At 51.5% G+C, this 18,855-nt stretch overlaps 2 protein-coding genes across 12 annotated transcripts; both read right to left on the bottom strand.

Annotated features, from left to right (window-relative positions):
* Positions 1–145: 145 nt before the first annotated feature.
* On the bottom strand, positions 146–3,451 carry TNFSF13 (TNF superfamily member 13). Of its 10 annotated transcripts, none has more exons than XR_013535009.1 (8): positions 2,469–2,764; positions 2,063–2,141; positions 1,872–1,919; positions 1,614–1,732; positions 1,258–1,396; positions 880–1,028; positions 507–753; positions 153–389 (listed from the first exon to the last, which is right to left on the bottom strand). XR_013535009.1 is itself a non-coding variant. In XM_008996553.5 (7 exons), the coding sequence occupies exons 1-6, from the start codon at positions 2,724–2,726 to the stop codon at positions 919–921; spliced, it is 753 nt and encodes a 250-aa protein (XP_008994801.1). In that variant the 5' UTR covers positions 2,727–2,764; the 3' UTR covers positions 153–753; positions 880–918. The 10 variants fall into 10 exon arrangements, 7 of the variants coding, with proteins under 7 accessions (NP_001192069.1, XP_008994801.1, XP_008994802.1 ...); XR_013535010.1 differs by having other exon boundaries at positions 935–1,028; XR_013535011.1 differs by lacking the exon at positions 880–1,028.
* Positions 3,452–4,301: 850 nt separating this feature from the next.
* TNFSF12 (TNF superfamily member 12) lies at positions 4,302–13,060 on the bottom strand. Of its 2 annotated transcripts, none has more exons than NM_001278383.1 (7): positions 12,784–13,060; positions 12,575–12,625; positions 11,929–12,004; positions 10,976–11,029; positions 10,851–10,886; positions 4,840–4,964; positions 4,302–4,645 (listed from the first exon to the last, which is right to left on the bottom strand). In NM_001278383.1, exons 1-7 carry the CDS (start codon positions 12,979–12,981, stop codon positions 4,394–4,396), a joined length of 792 nt encoding a protein of 263 aa, NP_001265312.1. In that variant the 5' UTR covers positions 12,982–13,060; the 3' UTR covers positions 4,302–4,393. The 2 variants fall into 2 exon arrangements, with proteins under 2 accessions (NP_001265312.1, NP_001192068.2); NM_001205139.2 differs by having other exon boundaries at positions 12,575–12,622.
* Between the last annotated feature and the right edge of the window lie 5,795 nt (positions 13,061–18,855).

Below are 18,855 nucleotides of genomic sequence, written 5' to 3'. Positions count from 1 at the left end.
CTTTTGCGTTGCGCTCTGTCTTGGAGTTCTAGGGCCTGAGTCTAGTGGCGCCGCTAGTATCTTAGTCCGGTGGGGAGCGCGCCTCAGGAGGCCGGGAAATCCCCGTACGAGGATGGGACTGAAGCAGGGCAGTGGGGGAAGTGGAGCCGGGGTGTCATTCATTCTCTTTTATTTAACTTTAAGCAGGGCTTGATCAGAAAGAACTCAGAGGAGTAAGGCAACACCAACACCAGGGCGTACGATTCATCCAAGGCTCCCCCCGACACCAGTTCCAGTCCGGAGGGACTTGGAGTGGCCTGCCATGCCGGGGCAGTGGAGCGCACGAAAGCCTTTCCTTGGGACCCGAAGAGTAATGTGACTGCGAAGGCACCGTCGTCGTCGGGCATCCCCTGTAGACGGGCGCATAATAGATACATTTCTGGAGATAGTGATGGAAACTGGGGCACGATAGACGGAGAGAAGGATGTAGGATAAGACTTCTTGTGGGGTGAGGAGGCAGAGGGCACCTGGAGAGAGGTGTGGCATGGAAAACCAGGGGTTTTCCCTAGCAGAGGGCGGCTTCGTGGACTTGAGCCAACAGGCGGGTGCTTCCCTCGAGCGGCCGCTAGATGGTGGTGCTGTTCTGGATGCTTCCAGTGGGCTCCGAGCAGGTCTGGACAATGCCTGGCGCCCGTCCCCCGCCCCTCACCTACACACACGCAAGAATTCGGAGCTCCATGGGGGACAGAAGCAAGATATCCATAAAATCAAAGTCTAAGGGGTGGGAATGAAAAGGGAAAAGTGAGGAACGGGGAGCCAAACCCAGGAAGAAGCCTCTCTTCCCTCACATTCCCTCTCCTTTATATACTCAGCTCTTGGCTGCCTCCAATATGTACCCACCCTGGTCTTCCAAGCTGAGAGTCACTTTTTATAACACAATCACAGTTTCACAAACCCCAGGAAGGTTCCATGTGGAGAGAGGTTAAGTTTCGCCCTTGCCCGGGGAATTATGACACTCAGAATATCCCCTTGGTGTAAATGGAAGACACCTGAGAAAAGGGAGAAGGTAGATTCGCAGTGACATACAGCCATCCAGATGCCAGTTTCCCCCTGCCTTCAGCTCCACCTTTCCTCTGCCTCCTGGAAGGACCCAGGCCTTCTTCGCTTCACTCCTCAGACCCGCCTCTATTTAGTCCTCCAACCTCCTAGCAGTAGCTCCCTGCACTGCTATCCCGGGGTCAGAGATGGCCTGCTCGCCACTGACTGCACGGCTCTCACCTGCACTATAGCAGCTGTTGTATGCCCGGTCTGGGTGGGAGGGCATACTTCTTACACATCGGAATAGAGTCTCCTGCCTTCCTTGGCCTTCTCGAGATACCACCTGACCCATAGTGAAAGTCACGTCTTGAAACAGGACCTGGCAGGGAAGGGAGATGTTGAAGAAAACCGGATGGCCTGGCTCAGTTCTGGGAGGCCTCAGGAGTGCTAACCAGGGAAGAAAGAAGGGTCTGCTAGGCTTGATATGAATAGAGGGGTCACAAACCCTTAGGAGCTGGCCAAAGAGGCTCTGGGAGAACATCGAAGAGCACCCCCCCCCCCCGCCCCCGTGAAGCTCAGAGTGTGGCTGGGGTTACCTGGCTATACAGCAGATAAACTCCAGCATCCCGGATCCGGACACCATATCCTTGGGCCTGTAGGCTTCTCCCACGCCTTAGAGCTGGTTGCCACATCACCTCTGTCACATCAGAGTCATCTGGAGATAGCATGTTGGTCAGGATTTCACTCTCAGATGCTTTCCCTTTCACCTATAAGAAACCCTTGAGCCCAAGTGCCAGCCCCAGAGTTCCTGGTCATTGCCCCTCCCCAAAGCCATTATTTAAAATAGTGCTCACCCTTGGAGGTGACGTTAATGGGAACCAGGTGCAAGATGGAGCGCAGCTCTGAGGAAGGAAGGAGGGAATTTCAGTTGCGTCCACCTTCCCCCGTTGTGCTATTGGCAGCCTCCACCCTCACCCTGACTCGGGCTTACAGTCCCCATGCTGCTTGATCACCTCCCACCCCTGCTGCACCCTAGAAGCCTCACTCTTCTGTTTTTGGGTGAGCACTGCTCTCCTTTTCCGGGATCTCTCCCCATTCTCCCAGGCTTCCAGGGCATCGGAACTCTGCTCATGGAAAGAGGGTCAGGGTTAGATTAAGATGCAAAGGTCCCAGCCAGCCTTCCTTTCCAGCCTTCCCCTGCCCCCGAAATGCCTCAAATCTCTCGTGCACCTTTTCCCAGCAACCTGAGTGTTGGTGCTGGCTGCCCTCCAGGATTTGTTAGGTTTGAGAAGCATTAACCTTTAACAGTTTCCTTTCCTGGAATGGCCGCACCCCTGACTTCCAAACTGGAGACCCTCTCTTGCACCCCCTTGAAACTGCAGACCAGGAGGCCCAGAGGCCCCGAATGCTAACCATCCATCTCTCCCGGACACCCTCCTCCCCTCACTCACCTGCTCCGGGAGACTTTGCCAGGGATACCCTTCCCTCTTCTGGGAGGGCCCTACTGTCCTCTGCAGCTGGCTCAGCTCTCTCCTTAGGCTTTGCAGCTCTGTTTGTTGGGTCAGCAGAGCCATGGCACAAGCCACAGCCCCCAGAGCTGCCCCCCAACTCAACCAGAGGGCAACTGAGAATGCCGGCTCTCTGACCGGGCCCCCCATGTTGCCTGGAGGCCCTTTGGGGGCTAGCAAGAAAGGAGATGAGGCTGGCATGAGCTGGGGACCCTGCCAACAGCTGTGCTTTCAAGAGTGGGGTAGCAAGGAGGTGGCAGGGCGGGTAGGGGTACGGGCAGTGGTACAGAAGGGAAGGAGGTTGTTACGCAAGGAGAAATAAAAAGGAACTTGAGAATAAAAAGGAGGGAGGAGGAAAGCAAGCTAAGGGTACTGTCAGTGCTCCTGGCACTCTGAGACCCTCCACCCTCCCTCAGCCGTAGGAGAATTAGGTTCCAGTCCCTCTAGGAAGGACAGGGCTGCCAGTGACACCCAGGAGGAGCGGCCAGTGCGCAGGAACCCTGGGGCGGCCCTAGGGTTGGGGGAGGGAAGGTTGGCTGGCTAGAGGGCATGGTGCCAGGAGCAGGATGGGGGGCCAAGCTGGGCAGTGTCCAGGGTGGTGGTGAGGGTGGAAGACCCTCCGGCTCAGGCACAGGAGAGATTGTTGGAGCAGTTGACTAGGGGTGACTGAAAGCGGGAAAGGAGGGGTGAACTCAGTGGGGAGGAGAACCAGGGGCACGGAAGCAAGAAACTGGCTGAGTTCTGGGGTTAAGGCTGGGCCGGGTGTGTTGGAATAAGGCCTGCACTACTCCCTGTGCTGAACTTGGCAAGCAGGACTTCCTGTTTCCCGAGAAAAGCTCTTACATAAGGCTCTGGACGAAGAGACAAAGAAGCAGCCCCAAGACCCCGGCCGATGCAGGATTCCTCCCCAGCACACAGGGTCCAGGCTTCCCATGTGCCTGCTGACTCTGAGCCCCCCTCTGGGCTGGCTCCTGCCCACCCCACCTCCCAGCCAGGGCCTGTGCCAGCACCTGCTGAATGTCCCGAAGCCACCAAGAGGAAGGGCCCCTGCTCCTCCCAGTCAGGGAGGGATTCCCCTGAAGGAGGAAGTCTGCCTCCCGGGGAAAGAGGCCGTTTCTCCTGAACCCTGGACGGGGGATTGATTTTTTTCCTGGGCAGTGTACCTTTCTACCTTCTTTTCCCTCCTGGGGATTGGAGGCATGGAGGTCCCTGTGCCCAAACTTGAACATCACCCTGGCATTCCAGCTGTGCCACTCCCCAATTCCCCCCTTCCCATGGCCCCCAGCTACCCTGGGAGTGTCCCCTGAGCCCCAATAAAGAGAGAGACTATGATTCATTCGACTTAAGTATCCATTTATCAACATTTTGTCACAATAATAATAAAAATAATATCTGTTTTAAAAATCCACAGGGAATTCTCAAGGGAGGAACTTGTCTTGTCTCTCGCCCCTCACATTTGGGGACTCCTGGCCGAGGCCCAGTCTCTGGCTTCCTGCCACCAGGTCCAGCCCCTCTTAATGCCTGAAGCGGGGTCTTCTGGACCCGTCCTTGCCCACAGAGTACAGTGAACACAATGCCCTGGGGGTCTGTGGCCAGTGGGGAGTCAAGAGATCATTGGGGGCCTCAAAGAGTTAGGGATTTGGGAGCTAGTGAGGTGGAAAGTGGGCGGTGGGGGGTGTTGTAAGGTCAGAGTGGGATACTGTATTTATGTGGGATGGAAAACAAGTGAACAGGCTCTGGCAGCCTCTACAGGGAGGGGCAGGTCTGGAGCAAAGAGCAGCTGAGGGTGGGGAGGACGGGACTTGGGTGCCCAGAGAGCTGCCGAGGGGAGTTGGCAGCCTGTATGACTGCAGGGAGACCAGGGCCCCTCAGTGAACCTGGAAGAGTCCGAAGTAGGTGAGGAAGGGGGCGGCCTTGAGATGGGCCCAGGGGAGGGTGCGGATACGCAGGGAGGACCCTGGACGCAGGGGTAACAGCCCAGACACCTGGCAGAGGCGGAGCTGGGACTCGAGGGAACTCGCCACCGTGGCCGAGAACTCCTCCAGGCAGCGCAGGGCCAGCACGTCATCCACCAGCAAGTCCAGCTTCAGGTAGACAGCCTTCCCCTCATCAAAGTGCACCTGGGTGGGGACCACAGGCCGAGTCCAGGCCTCTGCCTGCCCTCGCCTCAGTTTCCAGTTTCCTCAGCGACTCAGGCATCCCATCCCACCCAAACCCCAACTCACCCTCCCAGCCTTGAAGCTTGTTCCCACTCTCCTGGCAAACCCTTCGCCCCTCCCTTACTGCGTTAGCCCTGCAGCCAGGTGTGGCTTACCTGACAGTACAGGTAGTAGAGCCCAGCCCGGGTGACTATGAACTCCCCAATCTGGCGGTCGTAGCGCAGAGGGCTGGAGCTGTTGATTCTGGCTTCCTCCCAGCCACTCACTGTCCCGTCCACACCTGAACATGGATGCTCAGAAATAAGGAAACGTCCTTCTACAGGATTCTCCCATGCTCCCCAGGGATCCATTGAGCAGATGAACACTCGGGGCCCACTTTACCCAGAAGACACATAGATCACCCCAGCCAAGGGAGGAGCCATGCCCTGTGGCCCCCATGGTTGAATAGGAAGTGATATGAAAAATCTAACATATATTGCCAGAGACATTCAGGGCAGATTGTCCCCTGCAGTCACTTCTGGAGAGAAGAACTGAAGGATAAGTGTGGGGACTTTAACGTTTCACTTCATGGATATCTATATTATTTGCTTCTTTTATGTTGAGGATGTAAACATGCATTACTTGAATTATTACAATTAAAAATAATAAAATGTCGCCCAAACATCCATCAACTGATGAGTGGATAAACAAAGTGTCTATCCATATAATGGGTATTATTTGGCTATAGAAAGAGTGAAGTACTGATACATGCTATGGCACAGATGCACCTCGAAAACATCATGCTCGGCCAGGTGCAGTGGCTCATGCCTGTAATCCCAGCATTTTGAGAGGCTGAGGTGGGTGGATTGCTTGAGGTCAGGAGTTAGAGATCAGCCTGGCCAGCATGGTGAATCTCCATCTCTACTAAAAATACAAAAATTAGCTGGGCATGGTGGTGGGCACCTGTAATTCCAGCTACTCGGAAACTGAAGCAGGAGAATCTCTTGAACCACGGGGCGGGGGTGGGGGGGTTGCAGTAAGCCAAGATCATGTCGTTGCACTCCAGCCTGAGCAACAGAGCAAGGTTGGGTGCAGGCGCTCATGCCTGTAATCCCAGCACTTTGGGAGGCTGAGGTGAATGGATCACCTGAGGTAGGAGTTTGAAACCAGGCTGGTCAACATGGTGAAACCCTGTCTCTACTAAAAATACAAAAAAAAAGCCAGGCATGGTGATGCATACTTGTAATCCCAGCTACTCAGGAGACTGAGGCAGGAGAATCACTTGAACCCAGGAAGCGGGCAGTGAGCTGAGATCGCACTCCAGCCTAGGCAACAAGAGTGAAACTCCATCTCAAAAAAAAAAGTTACGCTCACTGGGCTTTTTTATTTTCACTGATGGGTTCCCACAACCTGTGCTCTGCAGAGTCTCTAGCACTGAAGTTTCCTTCCCTTACTCATCCTGCCAACTGCACCCTCTGAACAGCAGCAGCCCCTCAAACTCATCTCATCCAACACTGAGCTGACTCCTGGCATCCCACACTTGCTACTGTCTCCCGCATTTGGCTTCTGGTTCTGCTACCAGTAGGATACTCAAGCCTGCCTCTCCTTTACCATGTCATTCATCCATCACCAGTTGCTATCAATTCTGCCTCCTAAATAGATCTCTCACCCCTCCCCCCATCTGGTACCTCCGTCTGGTTTCTCACAGCATTCCCTGTTTCCATCTTACTTCCTCCAGTTTATTCCCTACACGAAGCCACAGAATGAGTCTCTAAGATGCAAATGTGAGCCTGCCTCGCCTTGCCTTACTACTTCCGATGGCTCGCCTCAGAATAGTCCCCACCGGCAGGCTTCTGTCTCCAGCCTCGTCCTCATCTCACTCCTCTAGCACTTTCTGCTTCTGCCACACTGAACTTACAGTTCCCCAGCCTTGACCCGTTGCCTGTCTTACACTCCTGCTTCAAGGCCGAGTGGCGTCTTGCAATGTAGGGAGGGAATCCCTGACTCCACAGCCATGTCTGTCTGCCCCTGTGCTGCCAGGTATCTTTGGCCACTTTCCTTACTGTTTTTGTCATATTGTACTGTAATTACATTTATTTATTTATTTATTTATTTATTTAGAGGTGGAGTCTTACTCTGTCACCCAGGCTGGAGTACTGTGGCATGATCTCAGCTCACTGCAGCCTCTGCTTTCTGGGTTCAAGCAACTCTCATGCCTCAGCCTTCTGAGTAGCTGGGATCACAGGTGTGTGCCACCACACCTGGCTAACTTTTTTCTTTGTATGTTTAGTAGAGACGGGGTTTCACATGTTGGCCAGAATGATCTGGAACTCCTGACCTCAAGTGATCCACCCACCTTGACCTCCCAAAGTGCTGAGATTATAGGCATTAGCCACCTCATCCAGCATGTAATTATAAATTTATATGCTTGTCTTCTCTCCTAGACAGTGACTCCTTAAGAATTAGTCTGAGCCTGGGCACAGTAGCTCACATCTGTAATCCCAGCACTTTGGGAGGCTGAAGTGAATAGATCACCTGAGGTCAGGAGTTCGAGACCAGCCTGGCCAACATGGTGAAACCTCGTCTCTACTAAAAATACAAAAAAATTAGCCAGGCATGGTGGCAGGTGCCTGTAATTCCAGCTACTCGGGAGACTGAGGCAGGAGAATCACTTGAACCCGGGAAGGGGGCAGTGATCTGAGATCCGCACCATGGTACTCCAGCCTGGGCAACAAGAGCAAAACTCCACCTCAAAAAAAAAATGGGTCTGGATATTAGTCACTCTGGGCACCTCGCCTGGCCCCTAGCAAACAGAAGGTCCTCAGTGCATGTTGCGGCAATCAATGAATGAATGTCTGTATTCATTCCAGACATTCCAAAATAAGTGGTCTACACGGAGGGGAGGAAGGTTGACCTGGCATGAAGAGTAGGGAGGGCAGAGAAGAGAGGGCATTCCTAGCTATGGAGCCAGCCTGAGCAAAGGCTGCTTGTTGCCAAAGGGCATGGTGTGCCCAGGACCACAGAGGTCCTGCCTGGTGTCATTAGTCTCCAGCCACAAAACTCATCTGGACATTCTGTACTGCCTGGCAATCTTACATTCCCCCACGAAACTTGCTCGCGTACTGAGCAATATGAGATTTTGTATCATCTCTCCTCAAATCCTCTGTCTCCATCTCCCTAGTTGTACAGAGGACCTAGAAGTCATCAACACAAGGCTCCCTCATCGCCCCCCAGCTAATCTATAAACCCACCTGTTCTCTTGTTCCGCTTTGACCCTCTGGTAAGGGTGGGAGATGTGTCCTGTCTTCTCTCTAGAAACTTCCCTCTCCCCTTTTTGGATGTAGCCCCTGCATGGACCCCTCACCCCTGCACCAGCCACCTTGCCTCTCGTGCAGACCATGTGCAGTACACAGGCACATTCTAGCTGGGTTCAAATCTTGGCTCTACCACTTAGTATCTCATGACCTCAGACAAGTTGTGTAACGTCCATCTGTAAAATGGAGGTAATTAGAGTATCTTCTTTTTAAGGCTGTTGTGAGGATTAGGTAAGACCGAACACAGGTGCTAGACACAGTGCCTATCTCAAGAAAGCCCTCTGTACATGTTCAGATGAATATAGTATTGTTCACAGAACTAAAGTTTTCCTTGGTCCACACCCCTCTCCACCTACTGGCCTATTTCTCTACTCCTTGTTACAGAGAAACTTCTAAAAAGAGTTGTCACTGCCTCTAGTTCCTTATTTCCCATTTTCTTCTCAACCCAATGCACACTGCCTTCCTGTTCTCACCATGCCACTGAAACCCCCCTCTTGAAGGTCAGCAGTTGACTTGCATGTTACCAAACCCAGCCAGCATTTCTCTGTTCTCATCTCATGTGATCTCTCAGCTGCACTGAACACAGACAGCCACATCCTCCTTGAAACGGTGGTTTCTCTGAATCTAGGATGCCACCCTCCCTGGGTTTCCTCCTCTCTCTCTGGCTGCTTCTCAGGCTCTGCTGGTTTCCCCTTCACCTCCACTTTGAGATGTCCAAGGGCCTCATGGCTTCATTCATGGGGCCCTTCTTTCACCTGGTGTCTCATCCAATCCTGTGGCTTTAGATGCCATCTGTAGGCCAGGCGCAGCAGCTCACACCTGTAATCTCAGCACTTTGGGAGGCCGAGGTGGGCAGATCACCTGAGGTCAGGAGTTCAAGGCCAGCCTGGCCAACGTAGCAAAACCCGTCTCTACTAATAATACAAAAATTAGCCTATAATCAAAAATTATTGCCCACCTATAATCTCAGCTATTTGGGAGGCTGACACAGGAGAATCGCTTGGAATCAGGAGGCGGAGACTGCAGAGGACCGAGATCCCGCCACTGCACTCCAGCCTGGGCAACAGAGCAAGACTCTGTCTCAAAAAAAAAAAAAAAAAGTCCAGGCACGGTGGCTCATACCTGTAATCCCAGCACTTTGGGAGGCAGAGGCAGGTGGATCACCTGAGGTCGGGAGTTTAAGACCAGCCTGACCAACATGGAGAAACCCCATCTCTACTAAAAATACAAGAAATTAGCTGGGGGTGGTGGTGCATGCCTGTAATCCCAGCTACTCGGGAGGCTGACACAGGAGAATCACTTGAACCTGGGAGGTGGAGGTTGCAGTGAGCTGAGATCTCACCATTGCACTCCAGCCTGGACAACAAGAGCAAAACTCTGTCTCAGAAAGAAAAAAAAAGGCCAACCATATGGCCATGACTCCTGTCTTTATTCATCCTGCTCTAGCCTGAGCTAGTCGACAATGTCCAGCCATTTATTTGTGGAATTCACTTTATCATCATTTATCCACTGGTTTCTTTTAGACATCTCAAAATTAATAATTATCTTACATACTTCCCAACCTATTTCTTTCTTGGTCAACCCCTTCTTAGGAAATGGCATCATTATTCCCAGAGATACCCAAGTTAAAAATCTAGAAGTCCACTGGGTGAGGTGGCTCCCACCTGTAATCCCAGCACTTTGGGAGGCCGAGGCGGGCAGATCACGGGAGGTCAAGAGTTCAAGACCAGCCTGGCAAACATGGTGAAACCTCGTCTCTACTAAAAATGCAAAAATTAGCTGGTGTGCACATGTAGTCCCAGTGACTTGGGAGGTTGAGACAGGAGAATCACTTGAACCTGGGAGGCAAAGGTTGCAGTGAGCCAAGATCACACCACTGCACTCCAGCCTGGGCGACAGAGTGAGACTCTGTCTTAAAAAAAAAATCTGGCCGGGCATGGTGGCTCATGCCTGTAATCCAAGCACTTTGGAGGCCAAGGTGGGCGGATCACCTGAGATCGGGAGTTCAAGACCAGCCTGACCAACATGGTGAAACCCAGTCTTTAAAAAAAAAAAAGAAAAAATATAAAAAAAAAAATCTAGAAGTCATCTGTGATTCCTTCCTTTCTTTTCTTTACCTCCAATCCGTAAATCAGTAATATCTTCAGGATGCATGCCAAACCCATCCACTTCTCTCCATCTCTGCTGTGAATCCATTGACTCAGCACCCCTCATGCCTCCCTGCCTCTCACAGTGGAAGGACATTCTGGGTGAGGGTATGGTATGTGCAAAGTCCAGAAGAGGCATCCCCGGGGGCAGAGGTGTCAGCCCCGTGAGCATGGAGACAGCAGAAAAGTGCAGGGAAATTAGGTTGAGACCAGACCTCGAAGAGATGGGAAGCCAACCGGAGAGCCGGTACCATAACAAAAGTGAGGTTTGGGGGCTCAGCACAGCAGCACAGGTGGGATGGAGTGGAGGGGTGGGGAGGGTGTGGAGTGGGGAAGGAGCCAGAGGCTGGGTTTGAGTTCTCAAGTCAAGTGCTGAGGTAGCGGGTAGGGTAGAAGGGAAAAGATGAGTTAGATATAGCGCATTTTGAGAGAGAGAATCATCAGGGCATGGAATATGGAGGAGACAGAAGAAAAAAGAATGAAAAGTGCGTCTTGGAGAAGAGTGAAGGCCGAAGGAGAGAGCTGAGCCAGTGATTGGCTGGGGGAGCTGGGCAGAGTTCCAGGGTCTTTCATGGGGTCCCACGCCTGGGTCACAGAGAGAACCAAGACCTTCATGAACTGACTTCTGTGGTTCCGAGGCTTGTGGCAGGGAAGGGAGTGGGAAGTCAAATGTTTGGAGGGGCCCTTTTCCCAGGAGGCCAGTGCTGTGGGGGGATGGGGTCTCACCCGCCTGCGCTCCATCCTGTCCAGGTCGTGGGTGAACTGTAAAGCACAGGAAAGGGCTGATGAGACCTGCCCTGCCCCTGTGCCACCTGCCCCCCTCTGCCGGGCATGGCTCACCCATCACCCACCTTCATAGTGGGCTGCAATCGCTTTGCGAGCCCGTGGTTTCCGGCCTTTAGGTGCTGAGAATCAAGAAAAAGATAGATGAGCAAAGCAGGCCCCCCTGGGGGTCCCAGAGTCACTCTCCCAACCCTATTCCACTCTCAGGGACCCTGGCATCTTTACTCTTGTCCAGACTTCTGGCCTTAGAAGCTCAGGCCTCATCTTCCTCTGTAAGTAGAATGACTATAATTTGTCATCCAGGCCAGGCGGGGTGGCTCATGCCTGTAATCCCAGCACTTTGGGAGGCTGTAAAGGGCGGATCACAAGGTCAGGAGTTCGAGACCAGCCTGGACAACTTGTGAAATGCTGTATCTATTAAAGATACAAAAAATTAGCTGGGCAAGGTGGTGGCACACCTGTAGTCCCAGCTATTTGGGAGGCTGAGGCAGGAGAATCGCTTGAACCCTGAAGGCAGAGATTGCAATGAGCCAAGGTCGCGCCATTGCCCTCCAGCCTGATGACAGAGGGAGACTCTGTCACTCTCACATACACACACACGAATTTGTCATCCACACTGGGATACTTCTGAGAGCAAAACAGGAAGCTGCTGCTAATCACATCGAGATAACGGGTGGGAACCAGGACAGTTACCTGCTGACTTGGCCACATGGTTTTCTAGTCATCCCCCTCATCCCATTCCTAAATCTCTCTGCCTGTTGGGGCCCAGGCCTCTGACTCCCCAGCCTAGTCTCCATCAGGACCCCCAGAGTTCTTCTAACTCATGGCCACCCCACCTCCATGTTTGGGTAAGGTGTGACAGACAGAGTTTCAGAGGAGGACCAGAATCCCTAGGTTTGAGTCTTGGCTGGTTGGCTGTGTGACTCTGAGTCTCCTTTCACCTTCCGTGCCTTAGTTTCTCCATGTGGATAATGGTTTTTGCTCTGCCTGCTTCCTGAGGTCAGGATAGAGGGACGCTCACCACTTCTGCGAGGCCGAACTAGTTGTTTCAGGAAAGGCACAGGATCCTGGCTTTCCTCGGTCTGGGGATTCAGTTCCTGGGGGAATTAGGGCAGGGTTCAACCAGGGACTCCCAGAGATATACAGGGACACAGATGGGGCCTGTCAGGAGAGCCACCAGCCAGCAACAGGCACAGAAGTCTTAGATCAAGCCCCTCAGCCAACAGCTGGGGCCCCAGGCAAAGGTGAGGCTGGGAGTCAGGCCCCAGTCCTCACCCTTTCCTCTAGACCAGCCACTCTTCGCCCCCACCCACAACTGATGCAGACCCTGAACTCAACTGGCGCATTGCACATGCGCCCACACCCAGTCACCACGCACAGAGGACATGAACCCTGTACACTACCGCACCCCTCTTTGACACAGCCTCACCTGTCTCATTCACCCACGCCACCCCCAGCCAATAAGCACCTCAGACTCAGGTGGCACAAACCCACAGTTGTCACCATGCACACACGTCCCTGCAGACACACGCCCATGCACGCACTGGGTTCACACACACCCTGCACACACCTCGAGTACGGCTGGCACAGCGGCACACACCCTGCCCTTCAGCTGCGCACTCTTCCCATGCCCCAGCGGCCTGCAGACCGCGCCCACGCCCACTCACCGGCGGGTCCTGGTCCTCCTCTGCCACCAGCTCCCCCTGGGAAGGCTCCTGCTGGGAAGGAGGCAGCGTCACCCTGTGCTGCTCCACCTGACATCTGGCCCTCCACCCACCCTCCCTCCCCCTTTCCCTTATCCCACTCGGCCCCCAGCGGTCCCTCTACAGTCGCAGCTCCTGATGTGTCCAGGAAGGGGTGCGCAGCGGGGCCTCACCTGGGTGGACAGCGATGCCCGGCTCCCCAGGCTGACCACAGCCAGCAGGAGGCCGAGGCAGGCCAGCGCCAGGCCCAGGCCCAGCGCGAGTGGGGCCAGCAGGGCGGTGCCCGGCTCCCCCCGGCGCCCCCTCAGCCTCTGGCTCCGACGGACGGCCATGGGGGCGGGGGGCTGTGCCTGCCTCACCGCCCCCCCCATCCCGGGACCCGAGGGATCGGGAGAGGGGGAGCCGGCGGGGCGGATCAGGCTGCAGAGAGGGAGGGGCAAGGGAAACGGGGCGGGAGGGGGCGCTGGGGACAGGAAGCCGGACGCAGTGTGTGATTAAACCCCGAGCCTCTCGCCGGGGCGCTGTGCGCGCAGCGGACTGAGTGGGCGCCCACCCGACCTTGGAGCGCGGAGCGTCTAGCCCAGGCTTGCACCAGCAGGGTGAGGCCCGTTGTGTGCGGCCACGGCAGCGACGGGGCTGTGCCTGTGCGGGCACCTCCTGTGGATCACCGGGGAGGTGGGGAACTCAGGAAGGCCTGTTGGTTCAGATTCTTCTCTGTGTCCCTGAGTCTTCAGAGATAAGGACGCTCCTTTCCTCCAGGTGCAGGGAGGGCACCTCTCACATGAGGGTACTATTAGCTTCTTCAGGAAAAGGGCAGGGAGTTCTGGGTTGTGTGACCTGGTTTAGGGAAAAGGGCAGGAGAAGGTAAGAAACACCCTTCGGCTTCTGCGGTTTTCTTAAATTCCTTCAGCTTAAAACACTCACCATGCCGAGGTGCCTTCTCTGGGGTAGCGTGTTCTGAAGCCCGTCATTGCAATGCATCTGAGGAGGACCAGCACCGTGGAAAAGACCAAAATTGGCCCTGCACGGTGGCTCATACCTGCAATCTCAGGAGGCCAAGGCTGAGGACTAGGAGTTCAAGATGGGCCTGGGCAGCATAGCAAGACCCCATCTCTCCAGAAAAGTTTTTAAAAAATTAGCCCACACCTGTAGTCTCAGCTACTCAGGAGGCTGAGGAAGGAGGATTGTTTGAGCCCAGGAGTTTGAGGCTGAGGTCAGTCATGATTGCACCACTACACTCTAGCCTGGGCAACAGAGGGAGACCTTGTCTCAAAAAAGAAAAGAAAGTCCAAAATTAACAAACAAAATTTGACACTGGAGGAAGCAGAGATAATTCAAGATGCAAAGAGTACTACCTAATATACTTAGAGAGTCCAGAAAAAAATCCATAGAGCTGGGCGTGGTCATGCATGCCTGTAGTCCCAGCTACTCAGGAGGTTGAGATGAGAGGATCACGTGAGCCTGGGAGGTCAAGGCTGCAGGGAGCTGTGATCACACCACTGCCTAACAGCCTGAGCAACAGAGTAAGATCCTGTCTCAAAAAAAAAAAAAAAAGTATACAAAGAAAGAAAAGCAGTAAGAATATTCAAAAAATTTTCAAAACTGAAATCATGATGTAATTAAAAAACAGCTGGGCATTGTGGTATGCACCTATAGTCCCAGCTACTTGGGAAACTGAGGCAGGAGAATCACTGGAGCCCAGGAATTCCAGGTTTCCATGAGTTATGACCTGGGCACTGAACTCAAGCGTGGGCTGCACAGCAAAATTGTGTCTCAAAAATAATGGTAATAAATAAATAATAAAAAAAAATAAATATGGGCTGGGCATCATGCCTCACACCTGTAATCCTAGAGCTTTGAGAGGGTGAGACAAGATCTCTTGAGGGCAGGAGTTCAAGACCAGCTGGGGCAACATGGTGAGACGCTCACCCATCTCTACACAAAATAAAAGAAAAATTATCCAGGTGTGATGGTCTGCCCCTGTAGTCCCAGCTTCTCTGGAGGCTAAGTCAGGAGGATCACTTGAGCCCAGGAGTTTGAGATTGTAGTGAGTTACAATCATCCCATTGCACCAAAGCCTGGGCAACAGAGCAAGACCCTGTCTCTATAAAAAATAAAATAAATAGGTGAGTGGGGGAGTTTAAATAAAATAAATAACAAATAAATATGCTGGGCACAGTGGCTCATGCCTGTAATCCCAGCACTTTGGGAGGCTGAGGCAGGTGGATCTCCTGAGTTCAGGAGTTCGAGACTCGACAGGCCAACATGTAGTGAAACCCCATCTCTACTGAAAAATACAAAAATTAGGGCCAGGCGCTATGTCTCGTGCCTGTAATCCCAGTACTTTGGGACGCTGAGGTGGGCAGATCACCTGAGGTTGGGAGTTCGAGACCAGCCTTACCAATATGGAGAAACCCTATCTCTAATAAAAATACAAAAATTAGCCAGACATGGTGGTGCACATCTGTAATCCCAGCTACTCGGGAGGCTGAGGCAGGAGAATCGCTTGAACCCAGGAGGTGGAGGTTCCAGTGAGCCGAAATTGAGACATTGCAGTCTAGCCTGGGCAACAAGAGGAAAACTTTGTCTAAAAAAATAAATACAAAAATTAGCTGGCTGTGATGGTGCATGCCTATAGTCCCAGCTACTTGGGAAGCTGAGGCAGGAGAACGTGGGAGGCAGATATTGCAGTGAGGAGAGATTATGCCATTGCATTCCAGCCTGGGCAATAGAGTAAGACTTTGTCTTTCAAAAAAATAAAATAAATGAAAAACAAGCTATAACACGACATAATTGTATTCAATTGATACGGTATCAATTTTGGACCTTAGTGCTTGCTTGACACATTGTTCTTTGAGTGACACATGGACTGTGTGATTGACTACATGGAGAAGCAAGTGTAATTCCAGCCCATTGTTTGGCCTGAGCTTATCCAATGTTTATGTGGCCATAATAATGTAAATATCCTTGACTGAATTTTGACTGTTAAGAGTCAACCTATAGAAAGATCCAGAAGACTTAATGACAGCAAAGACTGCAAATGCCCACGATTTTGCCTTTTGTTAATGTGAAGCTGAGAAAAGGTCACATGTAGAAATGAGGAGAGAAAGAGGAATTACAAGCTGCTTCTCTCACCAGAAACACTGACAAAAATAGATGGAATAGGCCGGGTGCGGCGGCTCACGCCTGTAATCCCAGCGCTTTTGGAGGCTGAGGTTGGCGGATCATGAGGTCAGAAGCTGAAAACTAGCCTGGCCAACATGGTAAAAACCCGTCTCTACTAAAAATACAAAAATTAGCCAGGTGTGGTGACATGCACCTGCAATCCCAGCTACTCAGGAGGCTGAGGCATGAGAATCACTTGAACTCGGGAGGCGGAGGTTGCAGTGAGCTGAGATCAGGCCATTGCACTCCAGCCTGGGTGACAGAGCGAGACTCTGTCTCAGAAAAAAAAAACAAAAAACAAAAATAGAGCCAGGGATGGTGGCTCACACCTGTAATCCCAGCACTTTGGGAGGCCAACGCAGGCAGATCACGAGGTCAGGAATGTGAGACCAGCCTGGCCAACATGATGAAACGCCGTCTCTACTAAAGATACAAAAAATCAGCCGGGCATGGTGGTGGATGCCTGTAATTCCAGCTACTCGGGAGGCTGCGGCAGGAGAATCGATTGAACCTGGGAGGTGGAGGTTGCAGCGAGCCAAAATCGTGCCACCACACTCCAGCCTGAGGTACAAAAAAAAAATTCATGTTTTTTAATACATATTCTGCTTATGTAACAATTCATGTTTTATATTAGAAAGTCGATATCGGCCGGGCGCGGTGGCTCAAGCCTGTAATCCCAGCACTTTGGGAGGCCGAGGCAGGCGGATCACGAGGTCGAGAGATCAAGACCATCCTGGCCAACATGGTGAAACCCTGTCTCTACTAAAAATACAAAAATTAGCTGGGCGTAGTGGCAGGAGAATTGCTTGAACCCGGGAGACAGAGGTTGCAGTGAGTCGAGATTGTGCCACTGCACTCCAGCTTGGTGCCTGGTGACATAGTGAGACTCTGTCTCAAAAAAAAAAAAAAGTCAATATCAACTAAATTTCATATATAAAGAAATAGAAGCCAGGTGCAGTGGCTCAGATCCCAGCTCTTTTGGAGGCCAAGGCAGGCAAATGGCTTGAGCTCAGGAGTTAGAGATCAGCAATGTGCTGAAACATCACCTCTACCAAAAATACAGAAAAAAATTAGCTGGATGTGGTGGTGTGCACCTGTAGTCCCAGCTACTCAGGAGGTTGAGGTAGGAGGATTGCTTAAGCTTGGGAAGCAGAGATTGCAGTGAGTCAAGATCAGGTCACTGCACTCCAGCCCAAGGGACACAGTGAAACCTCGTCTCAAAAAAGAAAAGAAAAGAAATTAGAAATATGAGCATTTTCAGGCCAGGTTTGGTGGCTCACGCGTATAATCCCAGCACTTTGGGAGCCGAGGTGGGTGGATCGCGAGGTCAGGAGATCGAGACCATCCTGGCTAACATGGTGAAACCCCATCTCTACTAAAATACAAAACATTAACTGGGTGTGGTAGTGCATGCCTGTAGTACCAGCTACTCGGAAGGCTGAGGCAGGAGAATGGCTTGAACCCAGGAGGCGGAGGTTGCAGTGAGCTGAGATGGCGCCACTGCACTCCAGCCTGGGCGACAGAGTGACTTCGTCTCAGAAAAAAAAGAACTATGAGCATTTTATGGATGTGGTGGTGTGCACCTATAGTCCCAGCTACTCAGGAGGTTGAGAAATATGAGAATTTTGGAAATAACTTCCAAAATTGCAAACAGAAAGCATTAAAGGGGTTGCCTCTAGGTTGTGAAAGTGGAGTAGGATGGGGTGGAATAGGAGGGCAAGGGGTGAAGCCCTGTTGTTTTTCTTTGTGATCTCTGTTCTACTTTTTTTTTTTTTTTTGAGACAAATTTCACTCCTGTTGCCCAGGCTGGAGTGTAATGGTTCGATCTCAGCTCATTGCAATCTCCGCTGCCCGGATTCAAGCAATTCTCCTGTCTCAGCCTCCTGAGTAGCTGGGATTATAGGCACTTGCCACCATGCCAGGCAATGTTTGTATATTTAGAAGAAACGGGGTTTCACCATCTTGGTCAGGCTGGTCTCGAACTCCTGACCTCAAGTGATCTGCCCGCCTCAGCCTGCCAAAGTGCTGGGATTACATGTGTGAGCTACCATGCCCAGCCTCTACTTGATTTTTATTATCAGGTGAATGCAGCATTTTAATTTGCAAAAAGAAAAAAATTGTACAGCAGGAAGCCTGCTGAGGAGAGGGAAACTCATTACCCACCTTGGCCAGCCTGTGATCACACCTGCTAGTGGAAAAAAACAGGGATTGAACCTTTGGAGGCAGCAGATCATCCTCAGAACCTTTCACTTTGGCTTGAAAAATTAATTCAATACACTTAACCTTTTTGTTCTTGGTTTGCAGCCAAAGTTAAAATTAACTTGCATTTTTTAGGACACTGATAGGAAGTAACTTGGGAAACATGTAGGAAAAATACTGAAAGGAAACTTGCCAATATTTTTTTCTGCCTTTTTATACTTTTCTTACTTTTCACATTTTCTTTATATATATATATATATATATATATTTTTTTTTTTTTTTTTTTTGGTGCCACGACTCAGATACGAAGCTTTTCACATTTTCAACCATGATACTAAGGGGAAAATATGCTTTGTCGTTTTGTTCTTTGTTTTTCTTTTTGGAGATTCAGCTTGATTAATAACATATAATGCAAGGTGTGGTAGCTCATGCCTGTAATCCCAGCACTTTGAGAGGCCAAGGCAGGTGGATCACCTGAGGTCAGGAGTTTGAGACCACCCTGGCCAACATGGTGAAATCTCATCTCTACTAAAAATACAAAAATTAGCCAGGCAAGGTGGCACATGCCTGTAATCCCAGCTACTCAGGAGGCTGAGGCAGGAGAATTGCTTGAACCCAGGGAGCAAAGTTCGCAGTGATCTGAGGTCATGCCATTGCACTCTAGCCTGGGCAACAAGAGCAAAACTCTGTCTCAAAAAATATATAGATATATATCACTTAAATGCAAATAAGGAATTTCGTGTAGTCTGTAAGGGTAGCGACTCTGTATGCTTTGCAGGCATTATATTTCCAGGGCCAGTAAAAGTTTGTTGAATGAATAAATATGGACTAGCCTCCCCAGTCTGTCAGTGACTACTGAATATTAAATTATAGTAGCAGCC

The sequence above is a fragment of the Callithrix jacchus genome, chromosome 5 (genome assembly GCF_049354715.1).
Source record: "Callithrix jacchus isolate 240 chromosome 5, calJac240_pri, whole genome shotgun sequence".
NCBI classification, from domain to species: domain Eukaryota; kingdom Metazoa; phylum Chordata; class Mammalia; order Primates; family Cebidae; genus Callithrix; species Callithrix jacchus.
This window is presented reverse-complemented; position numbering and strand designations above follow the sequence as displayed.